The sequence below is a fragment of the Eptatretus burgeri genome, chromosome 11 (assembly GCF_056783735.1).
Source record: "Eptatretus burgeri isolate ZD-2024b chromosome 11, Ebu_testis_v1, whole genome shotgun sequence".
Lineage (NCBI taxonomy): Eukaryota > Metazoa > Chordata > Myxini > Myxiniformes > Myxinidae > Eptatretus > Eptatretus burgeri.
The window spans coordinates 92791036-92816387 of record NC_140971.1 but is presented as its reverse complement, the minus strand read 5'-3'; the positions used below and the strand labels follow the sequence as shown (position 1 = coordinate 92816387).

Here is a 25352-nt window from a genome sequence, read left to right as displayed (position 1 = left end):
TTGAACTGTTCTCCCGCTTCGCTTCGTCTTTTCCTCCATTGAATCCCCATCTTGCTTCACGTAAAGGGTTGGTAGTGGGCTGAGTACGCCCGATAATTAATCGAACCGTCGAGGTCGACGATAACACCGCTCGGTTATTCTGATAGTACGGAACGGGTCGCTTAAGTGGCCCGTGTCCGAAGTCGACCTGCGGCGAGGTGCGATCGCCCGGTCTACCCTCCGCGTGGGTACTTAGGTAGTTCGAATTTGGCGAGCAACCCTATCCCACGCGGGGGCTGATTGGCTCGATCGCGGTGAGACCGAAAGGTCCACCCGTGACTGGTTCCCGGCGTTAGTCCGAGAGGGTCACGACTGGATTGTCCGTCCGGTGGGCGACGTGCCGCGATTCGAGTTACGTGGCCGTCGCACGCCGGCGGGCGCGAAATTCCCAACACTGGTGTCAGAAGTGGGATATAAACTCATCGCCCTCCTCGCGGCACTGGTACCGGAGAACAGGAAAACGGGCTCTCCTGTCTCCGGCTAAATTCACGGGAATCGGTCCAGGGGTGAGAGAAGCGACCCCCGATTCCCTCCAAATTACGAGCGAGCGAAATTAACCCTTCACGAGAAGCAAGATGGCGTCTCAAGGCGAGCGGGAGCCGGGGGTATTAGAAATGTATATGTGTAGTAATGTAGAATCCATGGTCCAGGATGGAATCCCCGAGCAGGAAATGTTGATTGTGCAGGAACACGGACTCGCCCAACTGAACCCAGAACCTGAGGTGGGTGCGGCAGCGGCCGCGGTGTATGACACCTCCCCCCCCCCTCTCCACCAAAACCCTTCCCCGACCCCTGCCGAAACGGCTCACCCAAGCGCACCCGACATGACCCAGCTATACACCATGCTGGCAAAAATGTATGCGGAAACGACAGCGAAGATGATTGCGAACATGAACAAGCAAATGGACGAAGTAAAAACGAAGATGGATGCAAACACAACTGAATTTATAAACGAAATGAAAGGCATGAACAAGCAAATGAAGGAAGAAACGAAAAAGCTGCGGGGTGAAACGCAGAACATGGGCCGATGCCTGCAGGCGGGCATGAAGGCCGTGACAAAGGAAATAATAGTTGAGACAAGGGAGGTAAAGGGTGAAGAGTTGGCAGAGACACGGGAGATAGAAAAAATAGAGGAAAGACTACACGAGGAAGACGGGGTAAGTGACGCGCACACACACACGGAGGTAGTGGAGGATAATGGGGGTGAGCTCGCGGAGCGTGCAGGGACCCGGTGCGAGCACCTGGATGGCCTCCTCCAGGAACGAGGGGAGGGAGTATGCCCCCTTGAGGTGAGTCACGACCAGGTGAGTTCGGTCGTGCTTTGCGAGGTTGAGAGGAGGAGTGCTGTGGACGGGTGCACGGAGAGCTTGGGGGGTATAGAGGCCCCGGAGACCCTTGTGGGGACACGAATCCCCAGTGTGGTTGTCCCTGTGTGTGTGGTGCAAGGTGTGAGTGCGTCCCCGTGTGTGGAAGCGACCCCGTGAGTGGTGTGGTGGCGATGGTGCCAGAGTGCGTGCTTCCCAGCACGCCGGGTGTGGATGGGGCACCGTGTGTGGAAGAGGCCGTGTGTGTGAGTGAAACGGCCTGTATGGATGAGGCACCGCGGGTTAGTGCCCCCGCGTGTGTGGGTGAGGAACCGTGTGTGGATGAGGCACGGTGTGTGGATGAGGCACCGCGGGTTAGTGCCCCCGCGTGTGTGGGTGAGGCACCGTGTGTGAGTGAGGCCGTATGTGTGGATGGAACGGCCAGTGTGAGTGAAGAACCGCGGATGAGTGCCCCCGCGTGTGTGAGTGAGGCACGGTGTATGAGTGAGGCACCGCGGGTGAGTGCCCTCGCGTGTGTGGGTGAGGCACGGTGTGTGGATGAGGCACCGCGGGTGAGTGCCCCCGCGTGTGTGAGTAGTGAGGCACGCGTGAGTGAACGGCCGTGTGCAAGGTCGCTGTGTGCCAGGGAGACCGTGTGTGTGAGAGAGCGGTATGAGAGGGAGATGTCGGTTGGCATGCGGGAGCACGCAGCCGCGTCTCCCGGTGTGAATGTGATGGAGTGGACTGTGTGCGTCGTAACACGCAGGTGTGCGTGGGTTGAATGGCGACGACGAAGGCGACAGAGGAAAGAAAGCCGAGTAGCGGCTGTGGTTGTTTCGAGCACCGTGCCGGGTTCACCCAGCAGTGAGCACGCGGTTCGTGCTGTGCAACGCACGAGACCGCCACGTGCTCGCTTGCGGGAGTGAAGTCCCGGTCCGGAAACGCACGCGGTGGATTTGCCGATCCCGCGGACGGGCAAAGTTTAGGCAGGTAAATGGATTTGGACCGGACGGGTTCTCCACGCGATCGTGTGTGTTAAGCTCCAACGGGCAAAGCACATGTGTTCGCGTGGGGGACCTCTCGAGACGTGGGGCTTGTGTTTTTTTTTATGCGCACGGTGACGTCATGGCTGCACGTGTGGTTGGAATCCGGCAGGAGGGGCATCTCTGCCGGATGGTAGCGTCCAAGGAGGGACGAGGAACACGTGCAGCTGCATGACGTCACGGGCAGGTGCAAAGTGCGCGAGCTCTGAGTTGCCGCGCAGGTGCTGCGCATGGGAAAAAAAAAAAAAAAGAACAAGCCTCACTTTCGGGTGCAAAGGATTCCTGGGCAAGGGGTAAAAGACCCCCTTACCCTGGGCACAGGATGGAAACTAGTTAGGGGGAAGGGTTAGCTTAGTTAGACCGACTTCATGGGGCAGGGGTAAGTCCTCATGGAGTCCGTGGAATGGATTAGTTAGAGGGATTGTAGCCAGATTTAGGTTGGGAAATAAAATGATTTATTTTGGAGACAGTGACAGACTTGTGGATGTGTAGAGGGGACGTAGCTTAGCTACGTAGTGTTAAAAGGAACGTGCTACTAGTGTAAGGGATGACGTGGGAGCACGAGTTAGTTAGGGGATGTAGTTAGAAGGATGGCAGAGTTCAGCGGTGTGTGTGTTGAAGAGTTGTGGGTTGTGAGGTGAGTACATGTGCTTGGTGAGTGAGTGAGGCCAGCGGGTCTGTGTGTATGGAGCGAATGGGGAATGCATGGTGCGATGAGTGATTGGGGGGAGGAGTGACTCCCGCCCAAGGGACCCCTGGGGTCAGAGTAAAGTGAGTTAGCTGGGTTACTCAAATTGAAAAATGGAGGTCGTTTTGTTGTTGGTGGGAAAGTAGGCTCGAGACCCATTTGGAGGGGTGCAGGAGCCCTGTTGACGGGCTTGGGAGCGTGGCTGCGAAAGGTGAGTATCGCTGAGTGGGTACCCCGGGCACCAGGCTAGTCGGCCGCGGTAGGCCATGGGCCCATGGGGGGCCGGGATAGAGTAGTGGGCACGGGTGCGCCTGCTTGGTGCGGGGGCCCGGGGCGCCATTAGCCGCGTGGGCAGTGTTGTGGGCACGGGTGACCCTCGGAAAGGGGCCCGGGAGGCCGGCCTGCCACGTGTGCGTTTCAGGGGAGGTGCCATGGGGGGCACTCCCCGGTGTTAGGGAGCTGGTAGGCTCGGAGGCAGTGTAGTGCCCGGGGGTGCCATAGCGGGAGATTCGGCAGAGGGTCGTGCCTGCCGGAGGGAGCCACGTGTCCCAGCCAGGAGACCGTGTGAGGGCACGGAGAGAAAATTGGAGGGTGAGGCCCGAAATTGTAAGGACACCAACACAGGCGACGGGAATCTGGGTTGTTAGAACCAATAGTTTAAGCGAGAGGCGCTTGTTGAAAGCCCCGGGGTAGTTTAACAGTTAAATGGTTAGGGTAGATTAGGAGATGTACCCCTCCGCACCATCCATCCCCTCGCTGTCGTTGTGGGCCGCTGGACCCACTTGGTGTTAAGATCGCCGAACTCTGGGGAGGCCATTCTGAGGCTTGAGTTGGCCCTCGACACAGGACGTTAGCTCTCCCTTATTCCCCTCCGGGAAGGGAACGTAGGGGTTGGGAGTAGGCTAGGTGACAGGATAGGTTAGCCGAACAAGGACGATAAAGGGGGTTAGGGGACGATTTATAGTGGGGGAGTAAAAATAAAAACAACAAAAAAATAAGTTGGGGCTAAATTGGGGTTTGACAAATTCAGGGAGTGGGTATGTACAGTGACAGGCAAAGGCGATAGGTTGGGAGGGAGACGGGTAGGTAGGTCCGAGCCCGCCTTCCAAGTGGCCAGCACCACCGCACTCCCTCCACCAACCTCCATTGAACGGCAAAGGCTGGCCAACTTCATCGGCTGGCCGTGTTTTGCTTCAAGGCGGAGGCCGGCCAACTTCATCGGCAGCTGTGTGCTGCAAGGCCTGTGCCGGCCAGTTCATCTGCTGGCTGTTTTTCTTCGAGGCCTGTGCCGGCCTGGTTCTGCGGGCTGTGTTTGCCTGCAGCGGCCTTCTTCTGCGGGCTGTGTTTGCCTGCAGCGGCCTTCTTCTGCGGGCTGTGTTTGCCTGCTCACCTTTGCCATGCCATGCCCACTGCCCACGTTCACCAGCCCCGTTCAATTTTTGCTTTGCCCCCCCCTGTTCATTTCCATGTGCGCCAGGATCCGCAAGGCAACAGTTTGCAAGCTGCAAGAACTGCCCTGTTGGCAGCTACAACACGGGCCTGCAGTGGCGGCCCGCGCACCGTGTTTGTGTTCATGCATCCATTCGTTGTGCTCATTGCGTGTGCCACTTGAGCTGGCACGGAGACTGCGTTTGTGCAGCCCATGCACCGTTGTGGTTCACTGCGTTCAGTTCAAAAGGGAAGGCCTTGGACTGCGTGTGAGCAGCCAGCCACGTTCCCTGTCACCTGCATTGTTTTGAGCCAGAGACTGCATGCGGGCAGCCTGGCTCCCTGCTAACTGCTTTTCTTTTGCAGAGTTCAATGATCCTGGGCCATGGTTTAGTGTAAAATTTGTAAGTTAAGGGTAAGATGTACTGTAAATATGAGTGCGCCCCCGGCATGTCTGTCTAGCGCCGGCAATTTTATTTAAGTCGTCCGTGTGAGTGAGTTTGTTTAGATAGTTACGCAGCCCTCAGGTTATTTATTTTGGGGACACGAATACCATGAATGTCGCACTCAGGGATCCGTAGGTAAAATGTACTAGGGGAGAACTACACATGATGGCACACGAAAATTTGACGACTCGGGACGAGTCTGTAAAAAGGGAAGGGGGTAGTGTTGTGGTTACCAGATTCGCAAACCACCATTCAGGTCCCTTAGGTGAGGTATCTCGGTAAGTGCATGTGTAGTTAGGCCCAAACCCGTTGTCTAGTGGGAATACATGTCATTTATACGTGCTGCGACTCTTCAGGATAGCCGTTTTTCTTTTACTATCTTTATTTTGGACCAACCGCCATGATCACAACCACAACAACAACCACCAACCACAACGCCGCTTCACCACAACCGCCACGACCTTTACCGTCACAACTCGCCACCATCGCATCACCGTCATCTCGCGCCACTCATGGGCACCGATGCTGGACTCGTGTAGGGCGCACGTTGAACAGCGTGTACAAAATCACGGATTTTCTGCTTCAAAAACGGATCAAAAACGACACACGCCCACTTTTTGCCGTCCAATCGGTGAGCGAGGGGCGAATTGGCCCCGCCCCCAGGGCGATCGATATATGCAAATTTGTGGATCAAAAAGCCTTCACGCCCACTTTTTCTCGGGCCAATGGGGAGCGAGGTGAAAGGTCAAAGGGAGGGGGTCAAAGGCGAAGTTACGGGGGGATAAAAGGACGGTGTTCGTCAGTCAGAAGAGAGTCGGAGTCAGCAGAACGAAGTCGGAGAGTCAAGAAGAAAAGAGTCAGCAGAACGAGAACGGAGAGTCGCAAAGGAGGGTCGGAGAGTCAAGAAGAAGAGAGTCGGACGAGGGGGTGCTCGCGTCGGTGCCAGGAGCTGCACGCCCGAGGGAGGCCGGCAGCGCGACCTGGCCGAGGTGGAGACGCACACCAGGGATAATAAAGATCCTCTATACCCCGAGCATCAGCAACCCCCTCCTGTTTCCCCCCGCGCTGAGATAGTGCGACCAAGGGGGCCCCGTTCCCACCCCCAGCCAGGCACTGTCCACGAGGCCCGCGGGTTGCGGGGCCATCGCCGCTCCGCGTCTCATCACCAGACGGGTAGGCCCGACCCGGTCTCGGCCTCAGGCCTGCCCCATTCTTGGGGGATTTCTTTTCCTTGGTTTTGGTTATGTGTTGTCGGCGCCGTCTGTGAAGTAGAATTGTATAAGTGTTGCCGTGTGCTCGGTAGTCGGTATTAGCTCTGCACTGTGTTTTCACTTTTATGTTTGCTTTTTGTGTAAATGGAATTGTGTTTTCTTTTTTGTGTGCATTTGGTGGAATTGTATTTGTGTGCTTTCCGTTCGTCGCGAATAAATGTGCTTTATTGTTGAACTGTTCTCCCGCTTCGCTTCGTCTTTTCCTCCATTGAATCCCCATCTTGCTTCACGTAAAGGGTTGGTAGTGGGCTGAGTACGCCCGATAATTAATCGAACCGTCGAGGTCGACGATAACACCGCTCGGTTATTCTGATAGTACAGAACGGGTCGCTTAAGTGGCCCGTGTCCGAAGTCGACCTGCGGCGAGGTGCGATCGCCCGGTCTACCCTCCGCGTGGGTACTTAGGTAGTTCGAATTTGGCGAGCAACCCTATCCCACGCGGGGGCTGATTGGCTCGATCGCGGTGAGACCGAAAGGTCCACCCGTGACTGGTTCCCGGCGTTAGTCCGAGAGGGTCACGACTGGATTGTCCGTCCGGTGGGCGACGTGCCGCGATTCGAGTTACGTGGCCGTCGCACGCCGGCGGGCGCGAAATTCCCAACAATATCTATGCAGAAGATGATCAATAAGTTGATGGCTTAATAAAAAATGTGGCAGCTTTTTAAATACCAGACCTGTCATTTAATTTAAATAATCAATTTTAAAATACGGATATGGTACTTACTCCACGTTGATTGACAGTCGCAATTCGTAGGTGGGTGATGCAATCCCCCTGTCGCTCCTGGACCAACAATGACTGCGTCCCTTGTGCATATGTAATAAATGGATGGTTGTTTTACCAAAGTTGGTAAACGGATGTGACTTTTGAAGTAGAAGTAAACGAATAGACCTTTCAGTTGGCTTTAATCAACACAAAAATGGGACGCCCAGCCTGATTGACTGTTGCAGCTATAGTAAACTCCGATGCGTTGGTCTCAACTTCAAAAGGTATTGACTCATCGATTGCATTTACCACAGATTCTTCAATGTCTCATTTGAGTTGCTGGAATGCTGTTTCAGCCACCTTTGAGATGGGGAAAGTTTTTGTGGCACGAAGGGGGCGAATCTTGCTTGAATAGTCATGAATCCATTGAGAATAGTAGGTGAAGAACCCAAGGATCAGTTGGAGAAACTTCATGTTATGATGCACAGGTAGCTCTTGCAGGGGGCGGAGACGTTCAGGATCGGGCCGCATTTGACCATCTTCTACTATACAGCCCACAATGTTGAACCTAATGGTCAAAAACGCACATATCTTCATTATAGCCGATGTTCTTCCTTTTGGCTGCTTCAAGAAACTGCTTCAGGTTGACATCGTGCTCAGCTTGTGTCATGCCACAGACAGATTGTCTAAGTCAGCAAATGTTCCAGCAAGATTCTTCTCCTCAATGAATGAATCCATCCTACATTGGAAACAAACCACACCATTTGTGACACCAAATGGGACTCGAGTGAACTGGTAGAGGCCTTTGCTGGATTCGAAGGCCGTATATGGCTTGTCTTTGTTCTTTATGGGCACCTGGTGATCGGTGCTACGCAGATCGATGGTACTGAAGACTGCTCTGTTGTATGACGATGAATGAAGCTTTTTCTTTATGGGCACCTGGTGATAGGTGCCACGCAGATTGATGGTGCTGAAGACGTGATACTGAGCAATCTCATTGACCATGTCGTCGATACGAGGGAGCGGGTACCCATCAAGTAGTGTAAATCTGTTGATAGTCTCAGAATAATCAATCATGAGCCGTTTCTTGTGGTTTTCATCCTTAGTGACAATGACCTGCGCATGCCACAGGGAATTACTCAGTTTGATGATTCCTTCACGTAGCAACCATCCATCCATCCATCCATTGGGACCATACTCATTGCAGAGCGTTGGTGCTGCCGAAGCAGTCTCCTTGGCTATTGGGCACAATCCTGGATGGGTTGCCACTCTGACACAGGATACCAGAAAGTTGGCACTTATTTTTCTGATCTCAGAAGGATGACAGGCAGAGTCATCCCCACCTGGTATTAATTTAACAGCCAAGTGACATTTGAACTTCGGATCCCAAGATGGTGAGCTTAGGATCCCAAGCCCACCACCCGAACCATTAAGAAGTAACAATCATTGGGTTTCTTTCTCAATAAATTTGCGATTATGGAAGCTGTATCAACGTGACCTGGCAGCAATAGGAGGACATTCGGCAATCAGATTAGCAAGCAGTTCCGGAGGGTCAACACAAAGGGTGGTCAGTCTGCTAAGTACGAGAGGAGGCAGAACACCGCTGAAATTGAATGCAACACTGTCATTCTGTTGCTGAAAATCATGTCCAAGGATAATGTCTTCACAAAGCTCAGGAAGTACGGACAATCGCACAACTTGGTAGTTCTGTCCCTTTAAAGTTTGATTGACTCTGCAGAACCCAAGCATTTTTGTTGAAAGAGATGCCGAGGCCAGAGAAACAGCGTTGCCCAAATGGTAAATCTTTAGGGAATATCGTCTAACGAGCCCTGGATTAATGAAGCTTCCAGTGTTTCCACTGTCGATGAGGCCATCAGCTTCCATCCTGTTGATGACAACTTTAGACGTTTATTTGGATAACGCCGAAGGAGTGGCTGTGGATATCACAGAGGCAAGGGTCGGGTGACTCACTGAAGCTGAGCCAGCACCAGAAACTGAGGAAGCTGATGACGAACGGCAGACTTTCGCAAAATGTCTCTTGTTCTGGCACTCGTTACATGTCGTCTCGTACGCAGGACATCTTGAAGGCGGATATTTTGAGTAACCGCAAAAGAAGCATTTACTGCCGGCAGCAGCAGATACAGATGAACAGCCAGGTGAGTCCATAGCATTTTTCCATAGCAAATAGTCCATAGCAAAAATAGTCCATAGCAAAAATAGTCCATAGCAAAAATAGCATTTTTCGGCTCAGAAGCAGTTGCACTGAATGATGACCCCGAAGGCACACTGTATAGCTCGGAACTCTTGTGCCGAATCAACAGTCCCGCCTGATGAAACATAGTCGCCAACTCTAATGTCTTGTTTTCCAGGAGACATTGACGGATCAACGAGGATTGTAGGCCACTGATGAATGAGTCTCTGATGGATTCTTCTTGGTGTTAAGCGGTGGTCACAGCTTTGAAGTTGCAGCCTTTAATATATATAGATATATATATATATATATATATATATATATATATATATATATATATATATATATATATATATATATATATATTACTAAAACTCTCTTGTATGTGTGCATGGCTCACAAAGTAGGTATGCTGTGGTATGTTTGTGGGAAATTCCACATAAAACTATTATGAGGTATTTAGACAAACCATCAATGGTCAGAAATGAAAGTGGACATCTTGGGGAACCTGTAGAAACCGGCAATATGATACTCTCCATTTCCCTGTTCTTTTTAAAGATGAATTAAAGCAACAGAATATGGGTGTTTTAACCATAGAAATGTTACAGTTTGATTAGTAAAAATTTTGTTTTACTGTTCGTTTCTTATGTGACAGTTATTTTGAGTGTGGTGACTCAGAATGTGAACTTTGGTGTCTCTTTTATGTTTTGATGATGTTCTGTCTCCTTATTCGGGTTTTCTGGCATCTACCCTATCTGATGAAATAATGCATTCGTACATAACGCTTCGTGTCCACTGCATCGAGAAAAATAAGGAGTCCAGTGTTGATAATGTTTCTTATGATTTTTATTCCAAATCTCCCTTAATTTCTTGGAAATATGACAGAGTCGAATGGCAGAAAAATATAGATCAAAATTGTAATCAGAAAATAAAATTCGGACCGCAAGTAATCCCGTCTTGATTTTCGTGTCAGTCCCGTTATGTACGAATCATCATCTCTCGTCGGACGCAAATAATGCTAGCATTAGAAAATCTTGGCGTCTTGCAAACTTCCCCGATTGATGGATATAATAGGCACTTGCAAGCATGTCAGCACATTTCCATTTGCTGTCGAGCGCAGCGTTTGTCTTCGTGTCCGTGTCTTTGCGAGAGCCGTAACGTACGAATCCAGCATGAGGACGCCAAGCCGAATGAGGTGACTCACATTTGTCTGATAATGCTTCATTTTAACCAACGCTAGAATTTTTTTGGTGCTTCGTGTGGATCCGAGAGGTAAGAATTATGTTTTTCTTTTCATGTTTAAAGTGATTATTTTCAAAAGTTCGAAAGAAATATTCGATTTTAACGTTATTTTTCGCTTACAAGTGTGGCTTTCTTTGCTACTGAACTCGTCTGTGTTTTCTTCGTAATCTATAACATCGGACTCTCTCAAAATGTGTTGTTTTTTTTCTTTTTCCTGTCGGAGTAAAAATTATCTGTTTCTTATCCCAAAATATAATATTTATGTTGTTTTTTTCATCTGATTCCGTACATAACGCTGACACCAAGCTCGAAATTCGAACGTGTATTTACAGTGTTGTATATATTCAGTGGTAACTTTAAAACCAGATGTGCTGCAGGTCTAAAAAATTAGATTTAGCTCTTTGAATACATGCAGATTAACATAATGGGTTGCATTTCATGTTTCCCTTAACTTTTTTTTTTGCCCTTTGTGTAACAGTAGTGTACTCACTTTGTGAGCCATGCACATGTATGTATGAATGTTCCCAAAATACAATCAAAACGGTACATGATAGCGCAAAAATTTTCGGCCCACCTTACTCACCATTCCCCTGCGGTGTGCAGTATCAAGTTTCGTTCAAATCGGACAACGAAAAAAATTATTTAAAAATCATTTCCCGATTTAGTCAAGTACTCTTCGGGAGAATTTGATCAATGAAAGCAACCTGAGTGGTATAGTTCGCTGGAGCTATCTTTTTTATCAACTGCTGTCTAACGGGAACCCAACGGGTTCGCGGGGCGTCTAGTCATCTTTAAGGCCTGTAGATATTCGTCCAAGGATTCGCCAGCTCATTGGTGACGAGTCGCAAGGAGATGGCGTGCGAAAATCTCATTCGTCGGCTTTGTGAACAAAGCCTTCAGTATTCCAATGGCGTTCTCATGTGTAGTACACGCTACAATACTCTCATGGATCCTTGGTGTGACAAAATTTGTCAGAACACTTAGTTTGTTCAGTCCTTCAATGGGGAGTATGGCAAGAAAGTTATGAAAAGTCTTAAACCAGTGTGACCATTTACTTAGCAGCTGAGCTTGAGTTTAGATCTGTATCTAGACTTTCTGGGCTGACTAGCCGATCCAGAGTGAGTTTTGTGTTGATTAAATTGAAGTAGAAGTAAACGAGTAGACCTTTAAGTAGGCCTTAAGACCTGTCGCAGCTAAGTGGGAGCCACCCTGTTCCAATGCTTGTATTTAAATAACAGTAAATAAACACAAGTATGAGTAAACTAGCCTTCTTGAAACCCTCACAGTCAGTTAGAGCATTGAAAAATCTATTTAAAAAATGTATACTTTAATGACCGTCAGATGTCAGGATCCTAAGATTCATGTACGTTAAATGCTATCAGCTGAAAAAGCAGTCATATTTCCAGTTTCATTTTTAGATTTTCAGATGTTGTTTAATTTATTTGATATTCGTCATTGGAACTTGCTTTTGAAAAGTTTATTTCAACAGAAAGAGTGAACTTTCCTTTCCATAACATAAGTTACAGTTTGGAAATCGATCAAAAGTTGGCTGAGTGGCACGTGATCGAGTGAAATTTATCCAAGTTTCACTTTGAATGCCTATTCAGGGATGAAAAAATAAAAGTGCCTGTGCTATTCTGTGAAGTGTGCTGAAAGTGGCTGAGATGAGGCTCATTTTACCAACAATAATCATATTATCTAATTTTACAAACATTATAGACATATTTTGATTAAATACCGCTCACTGACCACGCGTTTCAAAATTTCAAATTTGTCCGCCATTACGTGACAATCAATATTATACACAATACAATTTTACCTGAATCATTGAATTTGAAATCTCTTACCCCAAATGATACATTTCTGTCATGACCTTCTTTGCAGGAAAAATACAGGTTTGCCTCAATCTCCATCAACAGTTAAAGGGAGATTTTTTTTTCTTGTCCGCCATTACGCGACGATTATGGAATTCTGGAATTATTGCTGAAATATTGAGGGGAGTGAATGTTTTAAGTATTTGGACATTAAAATAGATGAATCAGACTGACTTCACTAGTCTATGAGCAATAATGCTCAAATATTTATCTGACAACCATTTGGGAGGGAAGAAAATTTAATTTTTTATTCATGTCCATCGAGAAATATGTAAAATTGCCAAAATTTGATACTATCGTGTCACGACATCCTGGCCTAACAAGTGGAACGGATTGTCATAGTAAGTGTCCATGATATTTAAATGTTTATCAGTCTGGTTCCTTTCCTGAGTTGTGTTTGTCTGAATTGATAAATTGTTTTTTTTTTTTGCCTAGTGTTCCATATATGCTCCAGTTTATGGAATAGTTAATGATTTGATAATTTCATGAAGTTCATTTTTGATAATTTTTGGTCAGTTTTGGAACGAAGTGGTTCTCACTTAGCTGCGACAGGCCTTAATCAACACAAAAAGGGCGAGGAGTGGTATCTGCAACAATAATAAAAGAGAAGAACAAGAAAAGCACATATAATCATCCTTTCACTATCGCAAAACTCAGGAACAATGTAACACTCAACTGTGTCACCATTATATTTTATAATGTTAAAAGTAACCTGTGACGATAACAATGGCGAGCGACGGCGTGAAACGCAGGTCAGTCAGCCTGTCGTTGAAAAGCGCGGTTTGGTGGGATCGCCATGGTGGTGTAGTTGGCAGCGTCGTCACAAAGCAATGAATTGTTGTTTTTTTTCAAGTTATTGATTATTACATTGCTTCAGATCTTCAAGAGTTCGAAGATTAATAATTATTACTTTCGGGGATGATATTACACCAAAAAAATCACTTACCAGAATGCAGGTTTCTCTCCAATGAAATCCCTACATGAATATTGTTCGCTCTCTGGCGCAGTGCGGTACGCACGTGCATACGTCGAGGGACGCGCGTGCTCGCGAGGAGTATTTGATCCCTGCGGTAAACGCGAGGAGTATTTGATACCTGAGGTAAACGCGAGGAGTATTTGATTCCTGAGGTAAACGCGAGGAGTATTTGATTCCTGTGGTAAACGCGAGGAGTATTTGATTCCTGTGGTAAACGCGAGGAGTATTTGATCCCTGAGGTAACCGCGAGGAGTATTTGATCCCTGAGGTAAACGCGAGGAGTATTTGATCCCTGAGGTAAACGCGAGGAGTATTTGATTCCTGAGGTAAACGTGAGGAGTATTTGATTCCTGTGGTAAATGCGAGGAGTATTTGATCCCTGTGGTAAACGCGAGGAGTATTTGATCCCTGAGGTAAACGCGAGGAGTATTTGATCCCTGAGGTAAACGCGAGGAGTATTTGATCCCTGTGGTAAACGCGAGGAGTATTTGATTCCTGTGGTAAACGCGAGGAGTATTTGATTCCTGTGGTAAACGCGAGGAGTATTTGATTCCTGTGGTAAACGCGAGGAGTATTTGATTCCTGTGGTAAACGCGAGGAGTATTTGATTCCTGTGGTAAATGCGAGGAGTATTTGATTCCTGAGGTAAACGCGAGGAGTATTTGATTCCTGTGGTAAACGCGAGGACTATTTGATCCTTGAGGTAAACGCGAGGAGTATTTGATTCCTGTGGTAAACGCGAGGACTATTTGATCCTTGAGGTAAACGCGAGGAGTATTTGATTCCTGTGGTAAACGCGAGGACTATTTGATCCTTGAGGTAAACGCGAGGAGTATTTGATTCCTGTGGTAAACTCGAGGAGTATTTGATTCCTGTGGTAAACGCGAGGAGTATTTGATTCCTGTGGTAAACGTGAGGAGTATTTGATTCCTGAGGTAAATGCGAGGAGTATTTGATCCCTGAGGTAAACGCGAGGAGTATTTGAATCATGTGGTAAACGTGAGGAGTATTTGATTCCTGAGGTAAATGCGAGGAGTATTTGATCCCTGAGGTAAACGCGAGGAGTATTTGATTCCTGTGGTAAACGCGAGGCGTATTTGATTCCTGTGGTAAACGCGAGGAGTATTTGATTCCTGTGGTAAACGCGAGGAGTATTTGATTCCTGAGGTAAACACGAGGAGTATTTGATCCCTGAGGTAAACGCGAGGAGTATTTGATCCCTGAGGTAAACGCGAGGAGTATTTGATCCCTGAGGTAAACGCGAGGAGTATTTGATTCCTGAGGTAAACGTGAGGAGTATTTGATTCCTGAGGTAAACGCGAGGAGTATTTGATCCCTGAGGTAAATGCGAGGAGTATTTGATTCCTGAGGTAAATGCGAGGAGTATTTGATCCCTGAGGTAAACGCGAGGAGTATTTGATCCCTGAGGTAAACGCGAGGAGTATTTGATCCCTGAGGTAAACGCAAGGAGTATTTGATTCCTGAGGTAAACGTGAGGAGTATTTGATTCCTGAGGTAAACGCGAGGAGTATTTGATTCCTGAGGTAAACGCGAGGAGTATTTGATTCCTGAGGTAAACGTGAGGAGTATTTGATTCCTGTGGTAAACGCGAGGAGTATTTGATCCCTGAGGTAAACGCGGAGTATTTGATTCCTGTGGTAAACGCGAGGAGTATTTGATCCCTGAGGTAAACGCGAGGAGTATTTGATTCCTGAGGTAAACGCGAGGAGTATTTGATTCCTGAGGTAAACGTGAGGAGTATTTGATTCCTGAGGTAAACGCGAGGAGTATTTGATCCCTGAGGTAAACGCGAGGAGTATTTGATCCCTGAGGTAAACGCGAGGAGTATTTGATCCCTGAGGTAAACGCGAGGAGTATTTGATCCCTGAGGTAAACGCGAGGAGTATTTGATCCCTGAGGTAAACGCGAGGAGTATTTGATTCCTGAGGTAAACGCGAGGAGTATTTGATCCCTGAGGTAAACGCGAGGAGTATTTGATCCCTGAGGTAAACGCGAGGTGTATTTGATCCCTGAGGTAAACGCGAGGAGTATTTGATCCCTGAGGTAAACGCGAGGAGTATTTGATTCCTGAGGTAAACGTGAGGAGTATTTGATTCCTGAGGTAAACGCGAGGAGTATTTGATTCCTGAGGTAAACGTGAGGAGTATTTGATTCCTGAGGTAAACGTGAGGAGTATTTGATTCCTGTGGTAAACGCGAGGAGTATTTGATCCCTGAGGTAAACGCGAGGAGTATTTGATTCCTGTGGTAAACGCGAGGAGTATTTGATTCCTGTGGTAAACGCGAGGAGTATTTGATCCCTGAGGTAAACGTGAGGAGTATTTGATTCCTGAGGTAAACGCGAGGAGTATTTGATCCCTGAGGTAAACGTGAGGAGTATTTGATTCCTGTGGTAAACGCGAGGAGTATTTGATCCCTGAGGTAAACGCGAGGAGTATTTGATTCCTGAGGTAAACGCGAGGAATATTTGATCCCTGAGGTAAACGCCGGTAAGGATTCTGAAATCTGTCATCATGTTTGGGTGCCTGGCGAGCTATCTCTACCTGTGGTCCGTGCGAGGGATGAAAGGGAGTGGACACTAAATGTTCTCGTCCATTTTCATGTTTTAATTTGCTTAGCTGGCTTGCACCGCCTGCATTTCAAGAGCGCCAGATGCAGCGAGGGGAATGCATGCACGGTCGTTTTAAGGAAATGTAAGTTTACGCGCCATTTAGGAAATATTACAATTTCACGTACTTGTGGTAACTAATTCACGGGGGGGGGGTGCATTCAGTGAACGACGCTTTGTATCGACGAGTTTCCCATGACGTCACGACCTTGGTGCCCGCCACATTGACGTGCGCGCGCATACGAAGCGTCATTGGCGACTACTTCAGGTTCCCGGGGCAAGTGTTTCATCGTGGTGTCCGTGGTCACGTGGTGTCCGCTTTTTGAAGAATAATTTCCCCGTATTTTAATTTTTCTAATATTTATTTATTTTCCGATTTTCCATTATTTCATCTGCGTAAATTTTTTATTATGGAGCCCAGAGGGAGGCATTGACCCCTCGATCTCACCCAAGGGGAAATTAACTATTTGGGGCAGCCTGGTGTTGGCTCAGCGGTTGGGGTGGCGGCTTGAGATCCTAGGGTCCTGAGTTCAAGCCCTGTCGGCCGCTGAATTAATACACCAGGGGGTTGACTCAGCCTGTCATCCTTCCGAGGTCGGCGAAATGAGTTCCAGTTACAGTGTGTGTGTACTGGGAGAGGGGCACTGCATCAGCGACACAGTTGCGCTTCAAGAAATGATAGCTACCCCAGCAGCTAAGCTGCCATACGACCACCACCAACAACTATTTGGGATGCCTTCACTCCCCATGGATTTAAAACAGTAATAATACACAACGCGTGAATTATTTCAAAACATAACTGATTAATATATTATTTGTGATGCCATTTTGATTAAATCATACACTTTTTGTGCTACTTCACCATTTTTAGCTCACCTGGACTTCAGTCAGGTAAGCTTATGCGATCGAGCAGTGTCCGCAGGTGAGTGAGTGAGCCGGTCAGTCCGTGAACACTTCAGTCATTGTCGCTTGAACCAAACACACGGTTTTGTTGAAACTTGACCACAACCTTCATCACCTGTGATGCACCAAAGTGTATTGACTGCATCAAAATTTGCGCTCATTGAGGGGGTGTACAGGGAGGGAAGGGGGGGGGGGATTGTATACCTTGTCGAGGCTCGTATGAGAGCGAACACACAACGCACAGCAAGGGGGGGCATGAGACAAGAGGGGCGGGAGTGGGAAGGACAAAACAGTGGGAACAGAGACATTAGATCTGTGGAAGGGAGAGGGATGGGGTGGGTAACATGGGGAAAACAAGATGGACATTACAGGGAATTTCAGGAAGGAAAGCAGGGAATTGGAAGGTGGTGGGTTTGGGGTGGATTATCGGGGGTAGAAAAGAAAGAGGATTTGGATTGGGGATGATAGGTGGTGGTGAACAGCTGTTTTGAAGGCTTGGAGGGAAGAATGGGAATGAATAGAGTGAGGGTGTTTATTCCAAAGGTGGGAAAAAAGAGGAATGAAAGAGTGAAGGTGAGCCGTGATTCGTGATTTTGGTAGTTTTACCAGAAGGGAGTTGTTGGCGGACCTTGAGCACTCTGCGGAAATGTGGTGGGGACAAATCGCAGAGAGAGAGAGAGAGAGAGAGAGAGAGAGAGAGAGAGAGAGAGAGAGAGAGAGAGAGAGAGAGAGAGAGAGAGAGAGAGAGAGAGAGAGAGAGAGAGAGAGAGAGAGAGAGAGAGAGAGAGAGCGAGCAGGAGGGGCAAGCAGGAGGGGCAAGGCTGGAGAGGAGACGGTAGAAGACAGAGACCACGGACCAACCTGCGGTGAGAGGCCCAAAGACAGCCTCATTGCGGGAGATGCCAATGATCCGAAATGCCTTGGTTTCCACAGTGTGGAGCCGAGAAAAGTGGGAGGCAGGAGGACCTGCCCAGGGGAGAGCCGTACTCCATCAGGCTGTGGACGAAAGCTTTGTAAGTGGTCAGGAGCTCAGGTGGGCCGAGGAAGGACTTTGCACGACGGAGGATTCCCAGTCAGCGACTGGCTTTGGAGGCCATGTTTTAAATGTGGCTTTCCCAGGAAAGGTCATGGCAGATAGTGAGACCCAGAAGCTTGAAAGAAAGGACTTCTTCCAGAGAATTGTTGAGAAATTGGATGGGGATGTTTTCTAAATGGTCTTTTCGGAGAGACATAGTGAGAGTATGGGATTTGGCCGGATTGAAAGACATGTTCCACGTGTTGGACCAGTTTGTGATTTTACCCAGATCTGCAGTGAGCGAAGAGGCTGCTGCTTGCCAGTCTGAGGGATGACCGATGGTACAGCAGAGGGTGGAGTCATCAGCAAAGATATATAGAGGATTTTCCAGAGAGTCGGAGAGATCATTGATGAAAACCAGAAAAAGAACAGGGCCCAGAACGCTACCTTGAGGAACTCCAGTCTGGACAGGAAGAGGGGATGAAAGAACTCCGTTTAGGGCCACACGTTGACTTCGACAGGAGAGGAAGTCTGCGAGTCATTAGTGGAGATGGCCTTGGATACCATAGGAAGAGAGCAAAGTTCTGACCCCCCAAAATAGGTATTTGCTTTCTTCTTCGAACTACACACACGATTTGGATGAAACTTGACCACAACCTTCATCGCTCTTGATGTACCAAAGTTTTTTTCATGGCATTAAAAAAAAAATTTGGGGTCTAATGTGGTCTGCGGGGGGTTTGAGTGACTTTCTTCTGATCCAGGTGAGCTTCAGGACAGGAGATCCTATGGTTACTATGGTTACCAAGGATTTATAGGGTTAGGCCGTTACCATTCGTCCGGTTTTTCCCGGAAGTCCTCCTTTTCAGTCCTTAAATCTCCATTAGACCAGGTTTTTTAAATATATAGAAATTTCGGGGATTTTACCTTTTTATTTTATTATTATTTTTTTTTCATTTGCATTTCTTGAGATACATTTTAAGATTTAGGGTACTTTTTTTTTTTTTTTTTTACCTTATTTAAACAATGAAACAATTTTTGTACATTTTCTTTCAGTGATAAAATGCGGTTATGTAATATTTGGACCAGGACAGTTTGGTACAAGTCTGAACTACTCCGTCATGGTGTAATGGACGTGTTTGAATATCGACACGCACGCGTCCTCTTCCTGTCCAACCGAGCAGTGACGTAGAGTCCAGTGGCTTGCTCAGTCTGTGATTCAGTGTCTTTTCTGAGTCCGTACCATCCACACTTGTTTGATCTTCTTCGAGCTGTTTACAGTGCCAGGTGTTGACTCAACCTGTCATCCTTTGCGAGGTCGACAAAATGAGTACCAGCGTGATGGTAATGGGGGCATTGCATCAGCAGCACTGCAGCGCCCCCAGAAAATAATGCATCCAAGCAGCCGCAGGCTGCATATGAATAAATAAAAACCAACACAAATTCAGTTTGGACAACTTCCTCTGACCGTGCGTAATAATGAAACATAAACAGGTGAAGTAGGTGAAATCATAGGTGAAGTCACCTATGATTTAGGTGACTAAATCTTCGAGATAGTCACCTACCTAGAAATCGTAGGTGAAGTCAGGCGAACTGTTCAACCAATGGGTGGAACTCGCATACATGGCTCCTTTTATAGTATAAGACATGTGAAGCAAGAGTGAGTTGGTCATTGAAGCCAAATATTGAGGAATGCTCATCCCTGTTTCCTGCCATCACAGCCAGAGATAGATCAGGTTTGTTCTTGCGTACAGTGCCTTTGTATGCAAGTTCTTCTGTCATCAGATCTTCCACCAAAGGCACACTGCTAAAGAAATTGTCGTCCACAACATTTCATTCTGCTTTTGTACCAAGGACCCACTATTGACTTGACAATATTTGCACCTTGATTCTCTTTGCTGCCCTGGCTGTTGACCCAAATACACTGCTCCATTCAAAGGATACAATGAAGTTGCAGCACAAGCCCACCAAATTCAAATTCCATACTTTGCTGGTTTGCTTGGACTGTATTGTTGAAATGGACACCGCCCTCGGAATGGAGCCTTCTGCTCATCCACGAAATGTCAGAACCAGGAATGGAAAACTTGTGTGGTTGCGCCACAAACATATCCCAGATGTCCCTTATTGGTGTAAGTTTATCTGTTGCCCTTTTCTCTGCTCTGGTGGTTTGATTGTCAAACGTCAGAAATCCAACAATGGCTTGGAGGTGTTTCAAGCTCCTGGTAGCAAAAAGAAAAATAGGTTGCTCACTTTTGGAAGACCAGACTTCAACAAGGGGTTCATGGTTGGCATGGTAAACACCAGCTAAGATCAGCAGACCAATGAAAGTGAGTATTTTATCTCTCGATGCATAACTCCATACCTTCTGTTGATCAGGATGGGTTGCAGTCCACTCTCTGAACACATGTTCAGCCTCCTGGTTCGTTTCCCATATAATTATGGAAATGATGTCATCAATAGAGTAAAGCATAAAACATCTCCTTGATGGTACCTTCTGCCCTTCTGCTGATACACCAGGTTGTTGAAGAATAATATCCTGCAGTTGTCTTCTGTGTTATGCTGGGGGATCTGAAGACCAAACCTTTCCAGTTCTTCCGATCATATTCTCATTTATAGCAGCCTGGGGATTCTTCTGACCATCACCTTGGTTGTTATCTGCATCAGCTTGATGAGGTTGACTCCTACCCCCTCTACCATGACCACAAGTTTGCCGTCGACCGCCTTTCCACAACCAATAGGCTGTTGATCATGCTGGACATCAGCCTGTACCAGTTGGTCATGAGCTGTGGTGGTATTTTGTTGTTGAGGATCTGGTTGTAACAAGTCGTCTTCACCACTCGAGTTTTCAGAAAGATGGTCTTCATCAGAGGAGGAGACGTCAACTGCAGGTATAAACTCATCACCACTGTCATTTACATTTGAAGAAAAATCTGATTCTTCAACACTGTCTTCAAATAAAAGTCTGTTTCCCCAAAACTGTACCGAGCACACTTTATTGACGTGATTTTCTGTCTTGAGCACCTGAACAATACAGATCACCTCACCTGAAAGCAAATAATTGAATAATATAGGTATAGTATTCAAGAAGTAATGAGGGAAATGCACAAAAGCAAAGGTATAACACTGGGGTGTGAATGCACCCCAGATTAATTTTGTTGATAAGTTAGCCAATTATGCCTCTATTGAATCAAAAATTTAGCTACTTCGGTGAAACATCTGAGCAAACAACACCATAAAGACACATAAACGAAAAGATAGCACTTTCTGAAATATTCAACGATATATGTGCTAGGGGTGTAAAAACACCTCAAAGGACAGGATAAAAGTTAAGTGTTTTGTCCTGGTGTCTGTGGTGTTAGTGTAGGGCCATGTGTAATCCTTTTTTTTTTGCCAACTGTTGTTTCTAATGTTTTTCATGTTCTATGGACATTCTTCTAACAAAACAACGATGTTGGGAAGTTTTAATCTTATTATTTTGATATGACCCTAAATTAGCTAAAAAAAAAAAAGTATACTATTTTTTTTATATATATTTTTTATTTTGTACATAAATATAGCATGTGACACCTCAAAATGAGCCTCTCAGTGACTACAAACACATGAGCATACTATTTTAGACATTTGATATAGATTTTAAGGCATTGTTAGCATACATAGATAAATATGCTTTGCTTGTATGTATGTATGTATGTAAACTTACTAACATCAGTAACAATAAGCTGTATAATGTGGAATCGTATACATATTATCAAGTTAATATAATTATATGCTCATTGTTTTACAGTGTATTTCAGGGAAAAACATGATAAACTCTTGTTACCAAATATAAAATAGTTGGGGACAATTCCAGTATAGATCCAGGTGGTTTGAAAGACAACATTATGTTGCACTTTTTATATAATACCTAAATGTATTAAGGGTCATATCATAAGTCTGCATCGCTTCCCTAAAGTACTTTCTTATGGTGGGTGGGTGAGTGGCTGGTTGGTCACAGAGGGGGGATTGCATTGTTAAAAATCACTTCTCCCATTAGTCTAGAGGGGTGGGTGGTTCTAATCTACATTGTATGTGACAATACTTTAAGGAAGCGATGCAGTCTTAAAGCAAGGTGATTATTACAGAAAATTCACATTTGTGCATATATTCATGCAGTTTGTTGAAATGTGTTAAACAATGTACTAGTATTACACATTCGATACCTACCTACTATACTACACATTCTACTCTAATTACTACCACTCTAATATATGGTCATACTAATTAATTACTAGACTAGAGATTCTACACATCTAGCTGCTAACATTTAGTGTCAACATAAATGACATTCACATAACTGGTTCTATTTATAGTAAATCACAAAGTTAATTTCAGTTTAATACTTTATAGTCAGTCGTCAACATCATCATCATCACTTTCAGTTTCATCATCACTGTCAATCATCAAATTGACAGGTTCTGTGTTCATGCATTTCTCAGGTGATGCCTCACAGGCACACATCTCTGTGCAAGGGAGACCAGCTTTTTTGCATGAACATCTACCCCCTATGCATTTACTAGTTCTGCATCCACATCTGGTGAGCTCTATCACAGCATCTGGTGCTGGTTTCAGAGTGGTTATGATTGGAACATAGGTACATTCCTCCATCCTCCAGCCATACCTTTCTGGTGGTGGCAAGTTGGGTTGTGGATTGCAGTCGTTACACCAAATCATGGCCTTATAGTGGGCACGTAGGGTATGCTGTTTTAACACAGCTGCAGTTGGTGGTAACCTTTCAGACTCCGCCTGTGACCTCTTAAACATCTCCCAACGAAGCTGTCCCACATTCTTTTTTTTTGGTCTGTGGCTGGAACAGCTGACAAACAAATTCTTCTAAGGCAGCTTCTGTCTCTCTTGTGGGTGTTATGGTAGAGCCCAGGTTTTTGAAGGCAGTGAGCATGTTTGGAGAAGCCTTCTGCATAAATTTCCAGCAGGTCAGTTTTACTTTCCCAGCAAACTTTCCTGTTGTATTACAGCCTGTAAAACTGTGAAATCCAGGCAATGCTGCTGCCAGATCTTCCCCAAGTGCTTCATAGATTGGCCTCAGTGGTACTATACGTTGGTGTTCTCATGCTCCTAATATCATGCATGTCTGCTGCCCAAGTTCAGGGAAACGACGTAAGGCAAGAATAAACACGTCTGTGTCAGATGAGAGGATGTGAATTACACCTCGAGACTTTGCAGCTTCTAGAGCATGCAGTATCAACATTGTGTCTGCTTCCTCCTGGGTTGTGGTCAGATGCATCACAGGTTGCTGCTGAGTAGAGTGTACACCATTTTTAGTGGACACAATGACTGATTTTTCACTTTCGATGAAATGGTTAAGTACCTTCATTGAAAGATACTCTGTGAGACTGCTCTTTGTTTTAGAGCTGCTGAGGAATGTGTCCATAGCTGTTCTGATAGGTGTTGAGTCCATACACACATAGCTCCGTGAATCCTTGATAGATCCTTTCCGATGATCGCGTGTACCCTGTTTCATGTTCTATGTTTTTCATGTTCTATGGACATGCATCATGTAGCTGCTCATTGGTATTATCCTTATCACAAAAGAAGCATAGTTCCTTGTCATAGGATTTTGCAGATGATCTTGTAAATCGTTCTGAGCTGGAAGACTGTCCCTCACTTGTACATGTAGCTACTTTAGGTTTATCTGCAGTCTACTTTTTTGATGGCCGTCGTCCTTTGCTACGCTTTGTGATTAGGCTTGCATCACCTAGTGCCACACTTTTGTCATACCTTTTTTTTTGCACCATCCAACATTTTTGAACTGACTGTGTCTGTGTAGCAGTTTCTGTGCCATGAAGCACCCCATTGTTTCAGCTGTTCTGCTGTAACACTACCTAGTCTGTTGCTGATTGATATACATTCTGGATCTTGGTAACTGGCCCATTTCTGTATATGGTCAAGAATGGTTTCATAAGACTCATCTTCAGGATTTGTTACCAGATCTCGAGTTGCATTTTGGCACCTAATGCACAGTTTATAATCAATAGGTTCACATTTCTGCTGCTTTCTTGGTGGCTCTGCCATTTTCCTAAAACACATAAACATATTCATGTTAGGAACAACCACCGCCCATGTAGTTAGATACATTCTATAATGCAGTTAATAATACATTCTATTATATCAAAGTTTCTCAGCTTATCTGAAGAAATAATATCATATATAAATAATTGTATTTGTTCATTTAGTTTGTCAACATCTCCACCAGCAATTCTGCATTACGTGAAAAACAATGGATTCCACACAAATTGTTTCAGAATTAGTTTTTTCTAATTTGTTTATAATGATGGTCGATTGATGGATGGATGGGCAGATGATGCATTCATGGCAATGATATATGTGTATATAAGCTCTGCTGGTTGACTAATGTCAGCAGAGCTAAATGCATCTAAACAAATGACATCATGGATTTATTTGTCAAAGAATAAATTATTCTATTTGCATGTCTATATTTTACGCTATAATTGGGTATATCAGTGGTTTCATAAAGTCTAATATTTTGCCTATTTTTTGCAAATTTGTCCAAATATTTATTTTGTTGTTACTATAATAACTGAAAAGTGTCATAAATTGTTAAAGCTCATCATTCCAATCATTTTGATATGTCACATGATACACTTTACTTCTTAAACAAAACAGTGATAGAAAATATACACATTTTTTAAAATGTTTTTGACGGTTATGCATTGTTTCGTTAAAAAAAAGGCATAAAACTGAAAATGAAAACTTCCCAACATCTTTCATATCCTTTAGGGATGTCTAAAGGATACAAAAATGTATATAAACAACAGTTGGCAGACCAAAAGTGCGAACTCAGATTTTTCAACATATGACCCTGCACTATGTCCCGCTTTTTGGAAAAAATAGTTTTCATTACGAGGCAAAATTTCAAGTGCTACCAATTGGTTAATATTATGATTTGGCTATACCCGGAACCATCAGCGATTTCCGATCTCAGCCCTCTAATTGATTTTGGATTTTTCACGTGTTGCTTGTTGCTCAGTCGTGTTGCTCACGGTTGTACCAACAGATGTGGTGTTTGTGTGACTTGGAATTCCATGAAATCCTACTTTCAAGTGCAAGCAAATATCCAGAAAAACGAGCGGCTCGGTTTTCTTGCATCAGCACAGAAAGCTACGAACTCAAACCTGGGGATTGCGTTTGTGACGTCTCCTCTATTACTGTTAATTAGTATCACCTAAATTCTTACGCATTCATGAGAATATGAAATCATTTCTCCCATTTGGATTTGAATCTTGAGAAATTACCAAAGAAATAGCAAACTGGAATTTTTCTTCTACAGCAAGCATAAGAAAATCTTGAGAATCTTTTGGCCTGACATGGCTAGTAAGTAAGATTGAAAGGTTAACATGGAGGAAAAACATCATGGAACACATATAAAAAATTTGGAGGTGGAGAAGGATTGGTCATGTGATACGCATGAAGGATCAAGATAAATACCGAGAAGAGCAATATGCTGGGCACCTCATGGGAAGAGAATGGTTGGACGGCCAAGAGGGATCTGGTGACTTACCGTCGAGAAGGAATTAAAGGAATAAAGA

At 45.6% G+C, this 25352-nt stretch overlaps 1 protein-coding gene and 1 long non-coding RNA gene across 5 annotated transcripts in view; one reads left to right on the top strand and one right to left on the bottom strand.

The window, feature by feature from the left end:
• Nucleotides 1-13107, bottom strand: part of LOC147017665 (uncharacterized) — a 16574-nt gene extending 3467 nt beyond the window's left edge. The window contains exon 1 of the long non-coding RNA XR_015049581.1: nucleotides 12942-13107. This is a non-coding gene — a long non-coding RNA (uncharacterized LOC147017665). The remainder of the gene's footprint in view (nucleotides 1-12941) is intronic.
• The window catches only part of LOC147017664 (uncharacterized), a 22158-nt gene continuing 5738 nt past the window's right edge, over nucleotides 8933-25352 (top strand). Inside the window, exons 1-2 of one of the 4 annotated variants that reach the window (XM_085847419.1) lie at nucleotides 13177-13299; nucleotides 22224-22321. In XM_085847419.1, the coding sequence (XP_085703545.1) occupies nucleotides 13197-13299; nucleotides 22224-22321 (201 nt within the window). In that variant the 5' untranslated portion in view covers nucleotides 13177-13196. Of the gene's footprint in view, nucleotides 9079-13176; nucleotides 13300-15622; nucleotides 15647-22223; nucleotides 22322-25352 lie in introns of those variants that run through there. The other 3 variants (XM_085847423.1, XM_085847421.1, XM_085847422.1) reach the window with 3 other exon arrangements.